This window comes from Bicyclus anynana, chromosome 16 (assembly GCF_947172395.1).
Source record: "Bicyclus anynana chromosome 16, ilBicAnyn1.1, whole genome shotgun sequence".
In the NCBI taxonomy this organism is placed as follows: domain Eukaryota; kingdom Metazoa; phylum Arthropoda; class Insecta; order Lepidoptera; family Nymphalidae; genus Bicyclus; species Bicyclus anynana.
Genome location: NC_069098.1, coordinates 13,459,794 through 13,474,439, shown reverse-complemented (window position 1 = coordinate 13,474,439; position 14,646 = coordinate 13,459,794). Strand labels below are relative to the sequence as shown.

The 14,646-nt window shown below is 35.5% G+C and overlaps 1 protein-coding gene across 1 annotated transcript; it reads right to left on the bottom strand.

Moving 5' to 3' along the window:
• Positions 1-185: 185 nt before the first annotated feature.
• Positions 186-14,394, bottom strand: LOC112056307 (uncharacterized). Its single transcript, XM_052886208.1, has 8 exons — positions 14,186-14,394; positions 14,005-14,106; positions 13,422-13,517; positions 11,808-12,023; positions 7,761-11,190; positions 6,603-6,755; positions 5,414-5,563; positions 186-4,395 (listed from the first exon to the last, which is right to left on the bottom strand). The coding sequence occupies exons 1-8, from the start codon at positions 14,258-14,260 to the stop codon at positions 4,211-4,213; spliced, it is 4,407 nt and encodes a 1,468-aa protein (XP_052742168.1). The 5' UTR covers positions 14,261-14,394; the 3' UTR covers positions 186-4,210.
• Between the last annotated feature and the right edge of the window lie 252 nt (positions 14,395-14,646).

Sequence of the window (14,646 nt, the reverse complement as noted above, 5' to 3'; positions counted from 1 at the left end):
TTTTTTTTATTTTATTTAATAACAAGTTACCACCCTACTGGCAAAGACGTAAGCGATTTAGCGTTTCGGTGCGATGTCGTGTAGAAACCGAAAGGGGTGTGGATTTTCATGCTACTCCTAACAAGTTAGCCTTCCATCTTAGATTGCATCACTTACAAAGGAGAAGTGGAATAAAAAGCGTAATATAAAAACTTAATGTATTTTTATTTCAATACTTACAATTTAACAACAAAGAACAAATTAAACATGAGTAAAATTACAGAAATTACATAAAATTGTGAATGTGATTAGTAAATCATAAACTTATAGTATTAAAAGGTATAGCCTGACCAGTGAATATAAAAAAAATAATAATTTGGCGCGACCAGGGGCATAGCTATAGCCGCCGTATCTGCCGTATCAATGATATGGGGCCCCCGTACTACAGGGGTACCCCTTAGGTACGTGTGAAAGCATAAATTAGTGACAAATAATTTACAATATTATCTATTTATCTAGCCATTTCTGCAGCTTTTTTCTTCGGGAAGCACCACCAGATGGTGGTGATTCCCGAAGAAAAAAGCTGCAGAAATGGCGAAAGTAAAAAAAGCAAGCAAAAGAAAAGTAAACAGTTGGGGGAAAAAACTTAATGCTAGCCACAAACGGTCAATTATTATAAAAATTATTCCCACGTTTCTGAAAAGCAAACGGCAGTACCGGCTTATTATACAAGTCATGTACGCAGTGACGAACACACGATCAATTATAGTCGTGGGTGCTAGAGAAACGTGAGAATAATCGACCGTTTGTGGCTAGCATAAGAGATTTTTCGGGAGTTACCGCTTATTTATTAGGCCTCCAACTTTCTTTTGATACAGAGATACTAAGCAACTGGGCGCGACAGTAATTTTTTAGCATTACGTCTTATGAACCTACTGTATGCTAAAGGAAGAAACTAAGGCATAAACATACTCAAGAGCAGAGGGCCTTGTGGCAGTTTGATACTGCTACTATCGCGTTAACGTAAACGCGAATTTCTAAGGAATTGAAACAGCGCCATCTAGTGGCAATGCTGCACAACTGTTTCAATTCCATATAAATTCGCGTTTACGTTAACGCGATAGTAACAGTATGGAAATATTGAAAACTCCCACTAGGCACACACACACACAGTAAGCCAGTTTAACTGCAAGGAGGGTTATTTTTTTCTTAGTCAGGCTGTACAAAATTATATTTACAAGGCGTTGGGAATTTTTACCCAACCGAATTATTAAAAATACTTATTATTTTCTTGGTTACTACCTAATTCAAGTAAAATACAACGCGATATTTGTAATATCAATGAAAATGATGTACCGGTAACTAAAATGTAAATGGTATTCAGAGTTTATTAAATAAATGTCAAAGTTAAAATGAATATTCTATGTTGAATCATAAAAAATAATATAGACAAATGATTAATAATGAAATTATTTTTGTAGTGCCCACACACTTATCTTGCCTGATGCTGTTGATCGCTTTTTAATATACTGTTTTGCAAAATTGCGACCTCCGTGACATTTGTTCCAGTTTTGACCACTGGGTCAGAAAAGTTTGTGGCACTTATGGCACTATATTGAGCGTCAGAAAAGTTTGTGGCACGTATGGCACTATATCGTGATAGCCCAGTGGATATGACCTCTGCCTCCGATTCCGGAGGGTGTTGGTTCGAATCCGGTACGGGACATGCACCTCCAACTTTTCAGTTGTGTGCATTTTAAGAAATTAAATATCACGTGTCTCAACCTGCATACCAGAGAATTTCTTAATTCTCTGCGTGTGTGAAGTCTGCCAATCCGCATTGGGCCAGCGCGGTGGACTATTGGCCTAACCCCTCTCATTCTAAGAGAAGACTCGAGCTCAGCAGTGAGCCGTATATGGGTTGATAACGTATGACACTATAGTTTACTTAAATCATTGTATTATTTAAAATAGACATTATTATCTAGAATAATTGAATTTCCAATATGTAGATCCAAATAAATTACGGAATGATTAACATGGTTATATAAAAATAAGTATTGACTATTGACCTACATTTAGGATAACTGGTTTTTGTACTATAAGTGGTACTTTTAATTTTTAACATTATATTGCATTCTTAATTTAAATGAACTATTTACAAAATCCCTGATATATCTAAATTCTTTTTACCTGGCACCACAGATTAATCGGCAGATAGAGCGTATGGAACACGACTGGGTCGTAGCCGCTTTAAATACAAAATTTAAAAGCGAATACATTCTCAAGTCAGTACGACACGAAACGTCGCATCTGTAACTTTGAATACTGTTGTCTGTAAGAAAAATGGCGTCTTATGTTTTTAAATATTTTAAAAACTGTTCACAAAAACTACAGAAACAAGATGGAGTATTTTTTATTGGTAATTATTGATTATTACATTATTTTACGTAATTGTTGTTATTGTTAAATTTTGAAATACAAATTATGAAAGAAGTTTGTATATGCGGTAGTCAAAGAGACGCGTGACGTTTGTTTTTATTATGGGTTTCACCGACTTCACCACGCTGCTTGTAAAGACTCATTCTGTGTGATCTTTATTTTGTGCCTATACTATAGAAACATACTAATGTCACTATTATATTCTATCCTATTGTATAGACGGTCGCGTGGAACACTGGGCAGTGACCCTGCTTCCTGCCAGGGCCGCGGGTTCGATTTCCACAACTGGAGAATATTCGTGTAATGAACATGAGTGTTTTCGTGTCTGGATGTGGCATCTATGGTATTAGGCGTAATTTTTTAATCTCCCGTTGTCGAGCCAGATAAAAATCATTTAGATATACCTCCAATTATGATTTAAAGCAATGATTAAGGTAGGCACTGGAAAAACGTTACACATAATATCTCACACAAACTATAATATAACAATTTTACTCAATTAAATTATTAAAGCTTGGCAACTTAGTTCGTAACACTCCCGATGGTTCGCGCGGGCCGGGGGGCGTGTAGCGATGAATAAAAAATCCACGACTGATGCACCTCGCTTTCCCGCACGCACGATTTCACACCCGCGCAGTTTTTGTTCCCCCCGTCGCCCGCATATCATGGGAGTGTCATCACCGAACTTGCCAAACTACAGGGTGTCCCGTAATTAATTGATAATACGCAAATGGTAAATACACCGCCTGATTAACTAAAACTGATTTAAATAGTTTTCCAAAAATCCCTAGGGTGACCAAGTTATAATTTTTTGGATTTTTCAAATTTTTCTTGAATCAGAAAACCTTAGGGATCTTTGGAAAACTATGTGCTATGTGCTATGTATCTACTATGTGCATATTATCCATTAATTACGGGACACCCTTTATATGTATTAGCAACCGCCTTAGCTCATTTAGAAATGCCTTATAACTTAATGAAAGGTCCTGGATTTCATTTCGAACACAAGGTTTTTATACATTTTAAGTTGTAAATCTGATTTACAGGTCCAGCTGTGGCTAATTGTCATATAAACAAACAATACGTACCACTACGCAATTTAGCGTTCCGGTACGACAAGTAGAAGCTAATCAGGGATACTAATTAAATGAACTGTATTAACTACTACTTAACATTATTACGTTATCACTCGGGTGAGATTTTTGACTTCGAGGTAACATAGCTATGAATAAAAAATCGAGACGTCAAGTGATGTGCTATAAAGTAACATCAAGTAGGTATAAAACAGTGGTAAAATTGGATGCAATCTTTATGACGTTTCCGAAAATCGTGCATTATGCTTCGGAATACAAGATTTTAGGTATCCTCGGCAACGCATGGGCGCGGCAGGGCTTCACCCCGCGCGCGTAAATTTGTATGACCCGTACTTTATTTCGGAGACGTCATAAAGATTGCATCCGACTATACAAACATGTCGTGCATTGACACAATTATAAAATAACAAAACACAAGTTACAAGTTCCCCCTCTAAAATGGTTTGTCCTTAAGGAGACTATGGTTATAAGAAATATTTATAGTAGTAGTAGCTACAAATTCCCCTCTATATCAACAGCTTGTCGAACCACTTCCCTTATAACAAGAAATCTAAAAGAATTATAGTAGTTGCTTTAGCACTTTCACATCACATAGCAAAGTGCACACTTTACGACAAATTACCCTCTACATCAATGGCTTGTCGAACCACTTCCAATATAACAAGAAATATAGTGCTTTCACATGAAAGCACACTTTACAACATGTTCCCCTCTATATCTACGGCCTGTCGCAGAACACCCCCCAGTACAAACTCCGAGGTGACGATGGTGGCGCCCCTGCGCCGGAGCCCCGCCCACAGCGCGCGGTCGCCCGGCGTAGACAAACAAACCCAGTTTCGGCCCCCCTCCTCCCATTTCCCGCCGGAACATTCCACTATCACTGTAAATATTATTTTTAAAGTTAAAGTTTAATTTTTTCGAAATAATATTCATTATCTCCCAAGAAATGCAACATTATTATGGGTAATAATGGCGGATAGATGACGTTTTCAATCGATTTAACGTTTGCTGTCAATTGTCATGTCATAGTTGCTCTATGGGCGCCATCTTGATATAACTCAAAAATATGGTTTTTATTTTATTTATTTCTTTTTATTTAGTTAGATTTATTCATTTTAATAAAGTTTAATAAAATCCTTGTATTTTTTAAATTTTAATGATACGGGGTACAAGAGTGGACCTGAAATGGACCATCCTTTCGACTGCAGTCGTTGGTAGCAGTTGCCAGCTGCCGTTGGCAACGTGCTGCTCGTGTAAATGAACCCATATTGTCGAGGAGTTAGAATCTAGTTGTTTTCTTTAGGACCAAAATGATAGACGTTAAGCAACAAAATTAATTAACTTTGTTAACAAACAAGCTTTGATTTGAGCGTTATCTCTTTTATGTAAGTCTTTGTCAACAATCATTAAAAATCGGATTTTTATTCTTCCTGAAAAATTTGCTTTTTGCAATTAAGGTTTTATTCTCGGGGACAACGGGAACGGCGATTTTATTTTTACAAAAACATTTTATGTAAAGAGTAAAATAAAAAAATAAAAGATAACTTATTTGTTATTTCATCCAGGCAACAAATCTATATTTATAAAAGAAAGTCGTGTTAGTTGCTCCACTTATAACTCAAGAACGGCTGAACCGATTTAGCTGAAAATTGGCAGGGAGGTAGTTTAGAGCCAGGAGAAGGACATAGGATACTTTTTTCTTTTTTTTTAACACTTTTTTACGGGTAGGGTAGGGTAGAGGTAGGGTAGGGGTAGTTGAAAGTTTACATCGAGTTTCACGAGGACACAGTCGCGGGCGTCCGCTAGTATATATATATATTGAGAAAGAACAGGCTATATAAATATATTATTAAAGAAAATAATATATTAAGGAAAAAAAATCCCTATTGTATACTTACGTTTCATCTCTTTCGCTGCTGGTAACACACTGGGAGTAGAGGAGACACTGTACCCCTTGAGGAATTCCCTCCTTCCCACGAGGGTATGCTGCAAGTTGAACCTGAACTTCCTCTCGGCTGCTGCATCTTGCAGCAAATACAGCCATGGGTCTAAAGAAACAAGTTAGCTATTTAGTATCGTGTTGCCCTTGCCATCAACGATATTTTATATCTATACTAATATTATAAAGAGGAAATCTTTGTTTGTATGTTTGTTTGTTTGTTTGTTTGTAATGAATAGGCTCAAAAACTACTGGACCGATTTTAAAAATTCTTTCACCATTCGAAAGCTACATTATCCACAAGTAACATAGGCTAAATTGCATTTAGGAAAAAATAGGGTTCCGTAGGATATTTGGGTTTTTTCGACACAAGGTGTAAAAATCAACCAACAAAATTAGGGTAGGGGTAGGGTAGGATTAGGGGGGGTAATTGAAAGTTTACATCGAGTTTCACGCGGACGCGTGCGTCCGCTAGTCATAGATATGTTACGTCCCTACAAAATCACCGCAAAAAGTGATCCGAAATTAGCTACTGCACTGAGTGCACACACATATATTTTTTACATTTCCTGAACACACAATTCAACATTTAAGACAATATTAAGGTCAATTAGTTATATTAACGTCAATTAGTTGAAATAACTTTCGTTGTATATTAAGCGACTAAATGAAATTAAGACAAAAAAAGCACATTTTTGACTTAGTTTTTTTTTATTCTTTACAAGTTAGTTGCCCTTGACAAGAATATCACCTGATGGTAAGGGATAATGCAATCTAAAGCTAACTTGTTAGGAGTAGGATGAAATCCCCCTTTCGGTTTCTACACGACATCGTACCGGAACGCTAAATCGCTTGGCGGTAAGTCTTTGTCGCCTACTAGCCACGGCGAAGCCTCCCACCAACCAGACCTGGACCAATTAAGAAAACCTCAATCGGCCAGCCGGAGATCGAACCCAGGACCTCCGTTTTGTAAATCCACCGCACATATTACTGCGCTACGGTGGCCGAAAAACTTATCCCAACTAAATAACTGATGAAGGCATATACTCCTTATGCCGGATGTCGTATATGACGTCATCGTCAATTCTCTTTGATGTCATTATAAACGGATTCCACTGTATTACGAGTATATAGATAAAGATACTAACCAACAATCATATTGGTGTCAGCACATGCTTGGACCCAATTCGGCCCAACGATGGGCTTGCCGAGCCCAACAGCACAGAGCAATTTGAATGTCCTCTTGATTTCTAGCGTCAACACCACAGTGCAGCTCATCACATCCGACACTATTACTGCACCTTTGAATAAAGTAAATTTAAAATTAATAAACACATGTATTAATTAAAATTAAAATTCATTCATCATTATCATCATTATCAACTTATATTCAGCTCAGCTCACTGCTGAGCTCATGTCTTCTCTCAGAATGAGAGGGGTTAGGCCAATAGTCAACTATGCTGGCCCAATGCAGATTGGCAGACTTCACACATACAGAGATTAAAAAAAATTCTCTGGTATGCAGGTATCCTTACAATGTTTTCCTTCACCGTTTGAGACACGTGATATTTAATTTCTTAAAATGCACACAACTAACAATTTGCAGGTGCATGCCCCGGACCGGATTCGAACCCACACCCTACGGAATCGGAGGCAGAGGTCACATCCACTGGGCTATCACGGCTCTAAAATTAAAATTAATAGATACAATTCGCTCCGTAATACGCTCCGTTTGCCTGAAATTCGGTATTTCACAAATCCCGCGAAAACAATGAAAACCAGGATGAAAAATATCTTGTGTATTAATCTATTTTGTATACTTATGATAAAACTATAACAGGTTAAATTTTGTACATTAAAGATATTTTGAAATTTTTGGTTTGGTGGCTTTTTTATAACATCAGTCAACAAAAAAAAATCCTTCCTGTAAAATTACGTTTTTCGAGCTATCACGGTTTTTTTATTTAATTTTTTTAGGACACCAACTGATTACAATCACATATATTACCAATATCTAAAATACCAAGGCCTATTTGTAGATCTACTTATACTCATAGGTAGTTTCAAAATGCTTTACCAAAACTATTAACAATTGAAAAAAATACAAAACTAAGTAAAATTAAGAGAAAAGGAAAAAGAGAAGAAAAGTAATCTTTAATTTTTTTTTTAATTGCTGTCACATGAAATATCTAAATAAATAACTTTAAATATATTATTATAGGTGATCATTCTGTTTATAGGCGCCGAAACCGCGAGCTTTTGGACATGTCATTTTTATCAGTATTGAAGCAAAAACCAAGACTTACCTAATTTTTGTAATTTATCTTGAACTTCCTCATTAGGGAACGCAGTGAACAAAACATGTTGTGTCTTTGTTTTTCGAGCCGGTGTAGCTCTGAGTATAGATTTGAGTTTTGGTTGAGTTTGAGTTACGTTTTGGTTTTCACCATTTTTGGGTTTCTTTGCATTTGGCACATCGAGTTCGCATGTTGCAGGCCTTTTTTGTTTAATGGGAGAGTTTGTACTTGTGTCTGATGATATCCTATCAATAGAATAAACTTTACTTTCTTCGTGTTTCATATTACTTGTTTCTCCAGATTTTTTACTTCTATTTCGAGTGCTACGTCTAACTTCAGTGTCCTTTGATGCTCTCGATTTCTCACTTGATCTAGTTTCTGTTTTATTTTTTTCTAATTTGGGAGACTTCGACCTATTTTTCGCAGATTTTTCTGTTTCTGAAGAACTTGGCCTTTCTTCTGTTGGTTTTCTTTTTCTTGTCATTTCCGGGGACTTTGACCTTTCTTTAGTAGATTTTCGTCTTTTTACTATTACTTGAGATTCGGATCTTTCTTCTGCATGTTTTTGATTGTTTTTATTTTTGACATCTAATCTGTGTTTATCTTTTTCTGGTGATTTGGATTTTGTTTTCCTAGATTTTGAATCAGACCCTGTATTTTGATCTAGTTTCCGTTTGTTGCGGGTACTTCTGCTTGTACTTGAATTCGTGTTGTCTACAGTTTTTTCTTTGCTATCTAAAATTACCTCGTCCATTTGTTTTGCCTTTCTACCTCTTTTAGATTCTTTTTTCTCCGAATTATCTGTTATTGTCTTTTTGGAGTCATTTTCATCAACATGATGTCGATTCCTTGCTCTACTGTTGCTTGATCCCGCTTGATCTTCAATTTTAGTTTTACTTCTATACGATTTTTCCTTTCTATACGATTTTTTGTCATTACTTTCTTTTAGTTTGTCATCTTTAACATTCTGATTTTTAGCCGATACCTGGTTTAGTATATTTTCGGCTGTATTTTGAAAAACATCGTCACAGTTGAGCATTTTTGATGTCGGTTTTCTTATTCGGGTACTGGATCTCACAGGTATAGTTTCAGGGTCAAACTTATCTGAGAGATTAATCCTAATTTTTTGTACAGATTTCGGTTTATGTTTCAATTTAACTGGAGAATTATTTTCCGAGTCATTTCCTGATTCGCTATGATGGTCAGGTAAAGACTCTGTATCGGAATTATGAATAAGTGAGATTCCAGATTTTATTTCTTGCGTGTTAGGTAATTCAATCTCTAGAATAGATACGCAGTCTATCTTTTTCGGCGTAACTAGTATGTCAGATTTATCACTGGGGATCCTTTGTAAAACTGTAACTTGTTTTTCAACCCCAACTACATCTTCTATTTGTGAACAAGTTAAATTTGAAACAAATTCATAAATTTTTTCTTCTACATCACTGCTTTCAGTTGATGACCTCGGTGAGACTTTGGTGAATGTAGTTTTATTTTCGACAGATTGATTTTCGTCAATTTCTATTATTTTATCATCTGGGGATAAAGGTTTTTGTGAACATAAGTCATCAAGTATATCTTGTGTTGCAGCGTAATACTTTTCATCATCGTCGTCATCATCTATTACAATAGCTGTGTTGCTTTTATTAGGGTTTAAATTTTCATCAATCTTTTTCTTCTTTTTAACAGAAGATTGCAAAGGAACTTTAAATTGTACAACTTCCTCGGAATAAATTTGCTGGGTTAACGCTTCTTCGAAACAAAGGCCTGACCGTCGTTCAGGTTCAGCTTTCTTACTTTGAGTATACTCGTTTTCTTCAATGATTTGTGTTTGTAAGTCTTCAAAATTGTTACATATTGAATGATCAGCAGTACCTGTGTCCAACTTTGCATGTTCTAAAATATGTGTAGATTGGCCTTCAAAAAGGTCATTTTGTACTGCTCTTTTTGTTTTGATCACATCATCATCACGCAAATCACAATTATTTTTTTCAATTTTGTCATCTGGTAAGTCATCAAATAGGTCTTGTGTTGCAGCGTAATATTTCTCATCATGTTTAATAGCTGTATTGCTTTTATTGAGACTTAAATTTTCAGTCTCTTTGATCTTTTTAACAGAAGATTGAAAGGGAAATTTAAATTGTATAATTTCCTCTGATCCGATTTGCTGGGTTAAAGCTTCTTCAAAAGAAAAAGTTGATTGTCGATGAGGCTCAGTTCTTGTAGGTTTGTTTTCTTCGATAATTTGTGTCTGTAAATCTTCAAAGTTGTCACTTTTATTGGTCTGGTTAGCAATTCCTGTATCTATTTTTGCATTTCCTGAAGTTTGTGTAGGTTGATTATTAAAACTTTCTTTTTGTACCACTGTGTTTTGTTTAAACAAATCATCTTCATTAAATTCACAATCAGTACTGTCATCGTCAATATCAGGAGATTTTCTTTGATTCTTTTTTTCTTTTATCACATTGTTTGATTCATCTTCACAGTCTGTCAAATTATCATCCGTTATTTTTGGTATTATTTGAGTAGCAGCAATGTTTATGTCTTCGCAATCTGTTGAACTGTCAGATTCTATGCGATTCACTCTTTTTTGCGGTACAAACTGAATTATTTGAGATTCCGGAATATATGCATCTTCTTCATCATCTAATTGCTCATTTGTATTAAATTTTGGTGACAGTAATTGTTGGGACTCAAAATTATGTTCTAATGGATGATTATCAATTTCGTCAAACAACTTTTTGTCATCAGAAACATTATTTGCACTTGCTAATTTAGATTTGATATTTATTATTTCTTTCACTTTTGGTGATAGTACTTTTATACCTACCATAGCTTGTGTTTCGGCGTTAAAAATATCTTTTGGTAATATTTGTCCTTCATTTAATATTACTTGCGTTTCTGCATTGTTTATATTATTATCATTTTCTTTGTTATCCACACATAAATTTAATTTTAGGTTTTCTTGTTCTTGTAGCTTGCATATTTCTGGAAGATTTTCTTCAGTAGGCAACTGTGTTTCCATTTCATAAATTTCAGGCAAAAGTGGATTAACAATTTGAGTACTAGCATTGTATATACAATCTACATTTTCTTTACCATTTTCATGTGGAATTTGTGTATCCAATTCATATATTTCTTTAGATATATTATCATTAGGAATTTGTGTATCCATATCAAATATACTCTGCTCATTTGTAAGGGTTTTGGAATTTCGTGGTGAAATTACTGACTCATCAAACCTTCTAGAATCATTTGATTGTGTACATAATGTGAAAGAATCAGACTTCTTTGAAGAGCTCCAAAAAACATTATCAATTTTACTTGTACCAACAGGTTTTATTGCTATAGTTTTGCCAGATGATTTAATATAATTGTCATTTGGACTTTTAAATATATTCTTTGGCTTTTGTTGGGAAGTTGCAATGAAAGAATCATCCTGAAAATTAAAATAAACAATGTTATTTAAAATAATGGAATCTATTTTTTTATTTTTTATTCTTTACAAGTTTACTCTTGACTACAATCTCACTTGACAGTAAGTGATGATGCAATCTAAAAACGAACGGGCTAACTTGTTAGGAGCTGGATGAAAATCCACACCCATTTCAGTTTCTACATGACATCATACCGGAACACTAAATCGCTTGGCGTTACAACTTTGCCGGTAGGGTTAGCTAACTATTAAATTTTGGCAGGGAGGTAGTTACTAATTTTTAACTACCTCCCTGCTAAATTTCAAGTTTGTGGTATAATAAAATTAATGGAGAGCCATTAGACCCATTTAATCTGGCCATATAGCAAAAGTTTTTCTTAGCAGATACCTACTATCTATAGACTACCCACCTACCAAACATCTTTGTATGTCAAGCAGTTTTTGAGATTTAGTGATGAATGCCTTTCAATTTATTTTACAAATTATATTTTTTAGAATTATATTACGATTAAGATAGATCTGGTTTACATGCGCTACAACCATTTTAAGTGACATCTAAAAAAGAAGAGGTTCTATGTACATATTACTATTTTATTATTGATAAGTAATAACCTCCTCACCTTATCACTAACTTCTGGTGACTCTGGTATAGTTGTAGCATGTATATTTATCTTTGAAATGTGACGGTTCTGCACTGGTGTATCAGGTATATCAACAGCTTGCGTCAAGGGCAGTTCATTCTCCTCCTTGAGTAATCTAAACACTCCAAAAATATCACCAAATTGGATCATATCTCCATTTTTCAAGGGGAGTGGTAAATATGGCTGCAATGTTTTCTAAAACAGTAAAAGAAGAATTTTTTAATATCTTTTCTTCATTATAAACATAAATTAGACATTTAAAAAAACACAACACATGTGCACACAGCTAACATTCTGATGGACATAAGGACTACCTTGCTGGTCCAGTGGTTTCAGATCACGAGGTCTTGGGATTGAAGCCTGAGTAAATATAAGGATGAAAATCCACACCCCTTTGTTTCTACACAACATCATACTGGGATACTAAATCACTTGGCGGTACACCTTTGCAAGTTTAGTACTCAAATACTTGTTTAGTACCTTTGTACACCAGCCAGACCTGGCCCAATTAAGAAAGTCGGCACTTCTTAATTGGGCCAGGTCAGGGATCTAACCCAGGACCTTTCGTCTTGTAAATCCACTGCTACTACTACTCTAGAGGCCATCAAAGTATTTATTATAGTAAAAGGTAAGAAATGACATGCGTTTTCTACCTTAATTTCTAATTTGTTTGTTGGTAAACAGTACACATAGAGTAGGGTATAGCTTCTCGGGCAATTTCGTTCGTAGCACTCCCGATGGTTCGCGCGGGCCGGGAGGGGGTTACCGACGCCCCGCGCATAAAGGTGGGTACAGATTGGTGCAATGCAACATGTAATGCAACATGCAATGCAAGAATTTGACGTCCACATTGCTGCAATGTATCACGAATGCTCGTGGTTTGGACGCCTCGCGCGCACGAACTGCGCCTGGGTCGCGCACGCTCCAAGCGTTACAACTCGTGCGCGGTTCGATCCGAGATTTGTCGGTTTTTGGTACGAACACAAAGGGGCGCGCAGTGTGCGCAGGACTGAGCCGTGGACGGTCGTTCGTTTCGTTCGCATGCGCAACGATCATGGCGGTGAAAGAGGGTGCGTGGAGTGATGAGGAGTCACTTTTATTCATAGAGGAATACAGAACAAGAGAAGTTTTGTGGAACCCTCAAAATGAAAACTTTTTTAAACAAAATTTAAAGAAAGATGCGTGAAAATAACAGCAGAAAAATGCAATAATGTTAATTAATAGTGTTTGTTACAAAATGCGGGAACAGATGTTCTCGAATGATTCGTAGTCAATGCGCGTACCGCGCGCGCCACACGTCCAAGGCAGCAGGGAACATGCAATGTAAGGCAGAATATTACATTACATGTTGCATTGCACCAATCTGTACCCACCTTAAGGGTTCATACCCGCGCAGTCCAACCGTCTACCCCGCGCGTTCGACTTCACACCCGCTCAGTCCTTCCCCCCCTGTCGCCCGCATATAATGGGAGTGTCATCAACAAACTTACCAAGCTATACTTTAAGTACATAATAAATATTATATTATGTTGTTGTAAAACAACAAACAAAATGTTAAAATAAAATAATACACAGGATTGTAGTTTGACTTACACCTGACAATTTTGTTTTGTTTGCAGAGTCAAGATCCATAAGCATGAACTCTTTACAGTTTAATATGTTTATAACAGCATGCTGCCTCGATATTGACTGGAAAGATAAAACAAAATAATGAGAAATAACTTTGAAAACCTATGTAAGATAGGTACTTAGTACATATAAATAAAAGTATTTCTTATGGTATTGTGTCAATTGAATGATATTATGTACATATTTAATTGTCTTTTTTGTCTGCAAGGTTTAGAACACAATGTATGGAAACTGTGCCCCCAGACTTTCTGATCAAAAAATTTTTGACCTTATTAATAGAATTATAATATATAATATATAGAATAATTATAATAAATTAATTGATAAAAAATGGGCCTCTGGTTTACATTAATTTATTGATAAAACAATTAAGAACAAACAAACATTTACGGGCGTCAGAAATTATAAGACAAAGTTTTTCTCTTAATATGCTGTCAGCTTACACATTTTTAGCACTTCGTCGAACATACGTCCGATCTCAGAATACAGAAATTCTGTATTCTGGGTGTTCGTTAAACGGCGTAGAAGGAACAGTATGTTTACTTACATTTAGATCCAGGACGATATTGCACGTTCCAGGATCTCTGCCTATTTTATTCGGACCCTTGTTAAGTGGATATTTATCACCACAAATACCTAAAAAGCCAATCTAAAAGCAAAAATTTATATTAATTAAAAACACAAATAAAAATTAAACAAAACATTTGTAAACATTCTGAGGTGCCAACCTGATCTGGATATGACTTTTCACTATTATTAAAATAAAGTTCTTGTGTACATTCTAGACGTTGCGTTAACTCCATTGTGAATAGTTTATTTTGTCCATCAAAACAACAATACTTAAACACAAACACGAACCGTAATTATTAAAAAATTAATTTTATTATAAAGTAAATATTACTGCTTTAATTTTTTTTTCACAGACCACAGATTTATGTCACAATTCACAAACCAACACAGATTAAAGATACTAAAACCCATAGATACATTATTTAAAGGTGTCAAAGGATACTATAGCCTGCGCGAGTGATCTTGAGACCTGTCACGAATGATGTTTGCATATTTTTTGCTGATACTGAGTACAAAAAAGTTTTGATTTATTAGTGAAGTTTTGGTTTCGGCCAAGGCTTGGCGAAAAAACCAAATCGGTTGATTTGTTCCAGAGTGATCAAATGTTAAGTTTTGAAAA